The 6595-nt window shown below is 32.4% G+C and overlaps 3 protein-coding genes across 3 annotated transcripts; 2 read left to right on the forward strand and 1 right to left on the reverse strand.

Moving 5' to 3' along the window:
- The first annotated feature begins 833 nt into the window (after positions 1-833).
- Positions 834-2228, forward strand: LOC132601278 (uncharacterized). The gene is made up of 3 exons (XM_060314377.1): positions 834-1363; positions 1629-1689; positions 1896-2228. Exons 1-3 carry the CDS (start codon positions 834-836, stop codon positions 2226-2228), a joined length of 924 nt encoding a protein of 307 aa, XP_060170360.1.
- A 27-nt stretch (positions 2229-2255) lies between these two features.
- LOC132601280 (uncharacterized) lies at positions 2256-2993 on the forward strand. Its single transcript, XM_060314378.1, has 2 exons — positions 2256-2660; positions 2703-2993. Exons 1-2 carry the CDS (start codon positions 2256-2258, stop codon positions 2991-2993), a joined length of 696 nt encoding a protein of 231 aa, XP_060170361.1.
- A 2022-nt stretch (positions 2994-5015) lies between these two features.
- LOC132603122 (defensin-like protein P322) lies at positions 5016-6128 on the reverse strand. Its single transcript, XM_060316024.1, has 2 exons — positions 5968-6128; positions 5016-5396 (listed from the first exon to the last, which is right to left on the reverse strand). Exons 1-2 carry the CDS (start codon positions 6029-6031, stop codon positions 5224-5226), a joined length of 237 nt encoding a protein of 78 aa, XP_060172007.1. The 5' UTR covers positions 6032-6128; the 3' UTR covers positions 5016-5223.
- Positions 6129-6595: the final 467 nt, after the last annotated feature.

Raw genomic sequence — 6595 nt, forward strand, 5'->3', positions numbered from 1 at the left:
TTGAGTTTTTGAATTTTTGGGTTTATGGGTTTTGACTTTTGAAAGCTTATTTTCTTGGTTCTTTTGAATTTTGGAGTTCATGGGTTTTAAGGAATTTGACAAATTTTCATTTTTAGGTTGGAGTCATCTTTTTGTTTTGAAGGAGAAGTACCATTTGCACTGCAGCCATAAAGTTTTGGACCTCTTGGATCGTATTTGCGCTAAATTTCGAGCTCGATAGACGGTAATGAACACTTCTCTATAATTTTGAATGCGAAAGGGGAGATTTATTATAAATGTGGAAGGGTGTGATTCTCTTATATTTGAATGCGAAAGGGATGTGATTCCTCCATTTTATTATAAATTTGGAAAGGTGTGATTCTCTTAATTTTGAATGCGAAAGGGGTGTGATTCTTCTATTTTATTACAAATTTGGAAGGATGTGATTCCCTTATTTTTGAATGCGTAAGGGGTGTGATTCCTCTATGTTATTACAAATTTGGAAGGGTGCGATACCCTTATAGTTTAATGTGAAAGGGGTGTGATTCCCCTATTTTATTATGAATTTGCAAGTGACAAATTTGTGACTAAGTTGAATAGTTATTTAAATTTTTAGGAATCAAAATGGATAATTATGTGACTAAGTTGTACATTGGACAACCAAGTTCTAGTGGCCGTCCATCCGTTAGTTCGCATATAGCTCCGGAAATTCAAAGAGAGACAATTTCACCCCTCCTTCAAATGTTGATTGTAGTCTTGAGTTGGGCTCTCTTGAACATGATCCCAAAGAAAGAAGACCCGTTTTTCAGTTTAGTCCTAATATTCGAGATAAAGTGAGGAGATATTATATTGAGATGGGGCCTTATCAACCGGAACTGAAAGTATTTCCTAACACTAAGTTTGGGGATAAGATGCGTCAATTTAATCCTGACTGGTATAAGCCTCTATATTTTGGTTGGTTGGAATATAGCATAAAAGATGATGCTGCATTTTGTTTGTGTTGTTATTTGTTCAAGAATGAATTTGAAAGTCGTGGTAATGCGGGGAGAGCATTTGTAGACAATGGTTTTAGGAGTTGGAACCATGGTCCGGTGAGACTTAAATCACATGTTGGTGAAGTAAATAGTACTCATAATAAATGTTTCAATAGGATGCTAGATTTGAAAAATCAACGTCAATCGATTCAAGCTTCTTTTTCGAATCTCAATGAGAAAGACAAGAGTGATTATCGAATTCGCTTAAATGCCTTGATTTATGTGGTAAGGTTTCTCCTAAGAAATGGATTATCATTTCGTGGTCATGATGAGAGTGAAGATTCCGAATACAAGGTCTTTTTCTTGAACTTTTGGAATTTCATGGAAATAACCATCCGGATGTGGAAAAGGTAATATTACAACATGCTCCAAAAAATGATGATTTGTTCGACAATTCAAAAGGATATCGTGAATTCTTGTGCTAAAGAAACAATTAAAGCTATCATCAAAGACTTGGATGGTGATTATTTTGGTATATTAGTTGATGAATCAAAGGACATCTCACATAAAGAGCAAATAGCCCTAGTCTTGTGATACGTTGACAAAAGTGGAGAGTTGATAGAGCGCTTTTTGGGCATTGTCCATGTGAGTGATACATCTGCAAGATCATTACAGAATGCAATTTATTCTTTACTTGAGGATCACTCGCAATGTTTATCGAAATTACGTGGACAAGGTTAGCTAGTAATATGCAAGGAGAAAAAAAAAAAAGCCTAAAGTCTTTTATTTTGCAAGATGCTCCATCTGCATATTATATTCACTGTTTTGCTCATCAGTTGCAATTGGCACTTGTCGCTCTGTCTAGAAAACACTCGGATGTGAAAATTTTCATTTATGTTGTCACTAATGTATTGAATACTATTGAAACATTTTTAAGCGCAGGGAATACTTCGACAACACCAAGTGGAGAAGTTGGAAGAATTGCTTAAAGTCGGAGAAATTTTTACTGAGCAAGGATTGAATCAAGAACGTGGTCTCCAACGACCAGGTGATACTCGTTGGGGATCTCATTTTAAGACCTTGGAAAATTTCATGATTATATTTTCTTCAATTGCTAATGTGCTTAAAGATATGAAAGAAGATTCTCCACTCAAGTTTGATAGACTTGCAGTAGGAAATCTTCTGGATAACATTCAGGAATTTGAATTTGTCTTTATTTTGCATTTGATGTTCAAGATGTTGCTTTTTGCAAATGAATTGAACAGAGCTTTATAAAAGAACGTTCAAGATATCGTCAATGCTATGGAGTTGCTTAACCTTGCAAAGATAAGATTGCAAAAAATGAGAGAAAGTGAATTGGAGTCTTTGATGGATGACGTTTATTCATTTTGTGGAAAACATGAAATTTTGCTTCCCAAAATGGATGATGACTATCCAAGATCAAAGCGTAAGAGGTCTGGAGTTTCATATTTACATCACTTTCATGTGGAAGTATTTTATGCAATTATTGATTTGCAACTTCAGGAGCTCAATAACCGTTTTGATGTTGTGACTAGTGACTTACTCCTTGGTATGGCTAGTTTGAATCCTGTTGATTCATTTGCTAATTTTGACAAGAACAAGATAATGAAGTTGGCCGGGTATTACAAAAATGATTTTGGTGATAACCAACTTCGAGATCTCAGTTACCAGCTTGATAGTTTCATTGTCTATGCTAGATAGCGTGATAGCAAGTTTCTCAACTTGAAGGGGATTAAGGATCTTGCTATTGTGATGGCAAAAACAAAATTGGATCAAACTTGGTCTCTTGTTTATTTACTTGTGAAGCTGACATTGATTTTACCTATTGCTACTGCAAGTGTGGAAAGAGCATTTTCCTCAATGAAGCTCATAAAAAATGATCTGCGCAATCGCATTGGTGAAGAATTTCTAAATGGTTGTTTAGTTTGTAAGATAGAGCCTAAGGTATTTGCAACTATAAGCAATGATGCTATTATGAATAGTTTTCAAAGGATGAAGCCTCGTCGAGTACAATTGTAATAGAAGGATTCTTTAGTTTTTTGGATTTTATTAGCTCTTTAGTCTCGTGATAGGCCCTTGGATTTCTTAGCTCTTTAGACTTATGATAGGTTTTTGTTATCTTTGTATGAGTTGATATTTCCTCTTCTTTTGTAACTATGCATCTCTTTGATACCATTGTAATTATAAAATAACTTACTTCTTAAAAAAAATGTAATTAATTATCTTTTGCTCGGGAAGTCGATGTCCCCATAAAAATTTATATCTTATCTTAAAGCAATGGTGAACTCATCCTGAATTCGCCTCTGATATAACACATTCAATGTCTCTGAAGAGTAAAGGTTTAAGTTTTAATGAGCAACTTTTTGGTGGTGTACTTAGATGATATATAGTACTTCATACTACGATCTTATTTACCTAGCCATCAGTTTATTACTAATTGCTACTTCTTTTCTTTATTCGTATTGCTACTTCTTTTCTTTATTCGTATTGCTACTTCTTTTCTTTATTCGTATTTTTGCCAGCTATATGAATTTCACATTAGGGAAAGTTTAAAAAAGAACCAAGTACCACCATGAAACTTAAATCGGAACTCTTCAGAGACATGAAGTGAATGATATCCAAGATCATGATGTGTATCTTGACAACGAAGGGTCAAAGGTGGAGAATTATTTGGGAGAGCGCCGATAATGTGCATTAGATAATAAGAAGAAAACAAACCTGCAGGTCCAGGGGCCGACCTTGAACTTCTCACTAGAGCAAGGTTAAGTACAAATATGAATTAGAAGAAAAGGTTATTGTTTTGGTCTCATTACCTGATTTATTATTATCTAAAGTTAGGATTTATGGAAGAAGAATATTGAAGAAAGAGATTAAAAAAATCAGATGAAAATTTACATCTATATGTAGAGAAAGTGATGAGGATTAGGAAGAAGTCCTAATTTATAGAAAGAAAATAAGGTTAATCAGTTTGCAATAGTAACATTTTTTCTACATCAATTTATCATTTAATTGCATTAAATTATCATTGTTTGGTGTATGTATTGAGTTCTGATATTTTTCTCCATGGCGGGGGTTAGCTACTCAGGTTGAAGAGGCAAGACAGGAAGGACCACTGTTCTGTCCGTAGGCAGACATAGTCATCAATTACCTATTAATTCTGATCTTTCAAATAAGTACTTTTGATCCATTGAATAGTGTTCATAAATTTGTTGTGATTATCAATTGTTTATGTTAAGTTTACACTGTCACTTTCATATTCGATAGTACGTACTAAAATAGTTCAAATGCAATAAACCTTTTACATAATAACCAAAGACACGTTTTTCAATTAATTGAAAATTAAATATGCTTAAGAACTAAAATTAGAATTTACCAATAATTATAGGAATCTAATAGCTCAGTTAGTTGACTAATTGCACTTTCATCTTGTTGGTGAGGGTTCGAAACCCCACGTTGTAATCACCTTTCCCATTTTCTGTTCCCTTACCCCCCGTATATAATAAAAAAAGTTTTAAAAAAAAATTACCAATCGGCTGTTATTATCCCTAAACGTTTACCATCAATCGGCTGAATATAGATATTCCCCTTAAACTTGTAAGTAAATTCCATTTAAATACTTGGACCACGACTTATTCCGGCTGAGCATTTGAGTACATGATAATATGATTCTTATTAGCAAAAATTTGGAAGAGCTTATGCATGTGTTATCGAACGTCCATTGAATAGATTAGTTAACACTTAAAATAGCTTCCTTTAATTATATATATATATATATATATATATATATATTATTTAATTAACTTATTTATAGATTTGAAATTTAAGAACACACAGACTTTTCCAAATTATGAGTCGAAAGTGTCTAATAGAAACATTAACTTTATTATGTATTCAAATACTCAATTAAAAAAAATTATACTTTGAGTGCGTCTAAATATAATTTATTGACAAGTTTAAAGTGTCCAACCTTCACTCCTCCTTTTAGTTATATAAAAATATAAGAATCGAGATCTATTCCTACACAAGACCACTGCAGACCAATAAGAGAAAAGAAGGTAATTATCCTTAATGTTGCAGAAAACAAGAAACACACCACATAAATTACGAGTCTACCACACCATAATAGCATACAATCAAAGATAACAACTAGCTTAAGAAACAAAACTAGCACAAACTTTGAACAATCATAGTGTAATTTATTCAAAGATTTACTCTCAAATTTCTTCTTTACATATCATGAATAATACTCTTAGCATGGCCTAGTGCAGAAGCAACGGCGGCGGAGTCCACGGCAGTCACCACCGGAAAATCCTTCAGTCTCGCAAACTGAGGCACAGTTCTTCTCGCTCACACATACGCCCTTGAAACGATGGCTCTTCGACTCACAATGTCTTGCCTCTGCAATTCTTATTGGTCCCATCTCTGTAAATATACCTCAATGTTAGTTAGTAAGTCCATATACATCCATGTTAGAGAAAACGCGAATTCAAGATTTTAAGTTAATGGATGCCAAGTGTATACTGTTTAAAAAATTGACCTTATATAAATAATAGTATGATTTTCGTCAAAGATGTTCAGATGAGCCCCTTCCGCTTCTATATATATATATATATATATATATATATATATATATATATATATATATATATATATATATATATATCACTATTCTCGCAAAGTATATATGTATATAGTCTCTGTTTCAATTGATGCGTCTTACTTTTTCTCTTAATCTGTTGCGAAGATAATTTCACATTTTTATATTTAGTCTAATTAGTTTTTTCTTCCAACATTCTCTGATTATAGATCCTAATAGATGCCACTTATAAGAATTATGTCTTTACATAACATGTGTAAGACCTCAAAATTCAAAAGAATATTTTTGACATGTTACACAATCATTTAAGTTACAATCATTCAAAAGCTTTCTTTATATCGAATGCTTAATTTATTTATTTTTAATTAAAAAAATATAAGGAAGAAGAAGACGAACCAGTGGCCATGACAAGCATTGCTAGAAGTAACACACTAGCAAAGAAGCGCATGGAGTGTGCCATTTTCTGACAGATTTTTGAGAGAGAGGCACCTTACAATTTTATGTGTTTTTTGATATATGTGAGGGCTACTGGGGCTAGTATGTCCTTATATAGGCTTATCTTGCAGAAGATGAGAAAATAAATAAATAATTAATATATGTTTTTGTTTTTTTATTGATCTACATTTTAATTTGTTTATCTTATTTTTTTTTTTTAGTCCTCTCGAAAAATAATGTTTTTTTTTTTTGGGCAACTCTTTACTTTCAACTTTCCACATGCATGACATGTTTAAAACAGTAAGATTCAAGAGCAGGTACATTTTATATATTTTTAATTTAAGGCCGCAAAATTAAATAGTTTTCTTTACTTTTTTAAATTTCGTATCATGTCAAAATCAGATAAACAAATAAAAAAGAGGGGGTGTTAAACTACTCGCTGTGTTTTAATTTCTATCCTACTTTACTTTTTAGTTTATTTCAAAAAAGATACTATTTTTATATTGAGAAAAGACATAAAATTTCCCTCAAACTTATTCTGAAAACTTAGTTTAGCACTACAACTTTGCGGACATTTATGTACCCCTTA

The sequence above is a fragment of the Lycium barbarum genome, chromosome 7 (genome assembly GCF_019175385.1).
Source record: "Lycium barbarum isolate Lr01 chromosome 7, ASM1917538v2, whole genome shotgun sequence".
In the NCBI taxonomy this organism is placed as follows: Eukaryota; Viridiplantae; Streptophyta; class Magnoliopsida; order Solanales; family Solanaceae; genus Lycium; species Lycium barbarum.

Coding starts and splice junctions, on each gene's coding strand:
- LOC132601278 (XM_060314377.1), top strand. CDS start 834: ATGGGGCCTTATCAACCGGAACTGAAAGTATTTCCTAACACTAAGTTT. Junction 1,364..1,628: donor ACCATCCGGATGTGGAAAAG/GTAATATTACAA, acceptor AGATCATTACAG/AATGCAATTTATTCTTTACT. Junction 1,690..1,895: donor ATCGAAATTACGTGGACAAG/GTTAGCTAGTAA, acceptor TTTTAAGCGCAG/GGAATACTTCGACAACACCA.
- LOC132601280 (XM_060314378.1), top strand. CDS start 2,256: ATGGAGTTGCTTAACCTTGCAAAGATAAGATTGCAAAAAATGAGAGAA. Junction 2,661..2,702: donor ACCAGCTTGATAGTTTCATT/GTCTATGCTAGA, acceptor CTCAACTTGAAG/GGGATTAAGGATCTTGCTAT.
- LOC132603122 (XM_060316024.1), bottom strand. CDS start 6,031: ATGGCACACTCCATGCGCTTCTTTGCTAGTGTGTTACTTCTAGCAATG. Junction 5,397..5,967: donor AATGCTTGTCATGGCCACTG/GTTCGTCTTCTT, acceptor GTATATTTACAG/AGATGGGACCAATAAGAATT.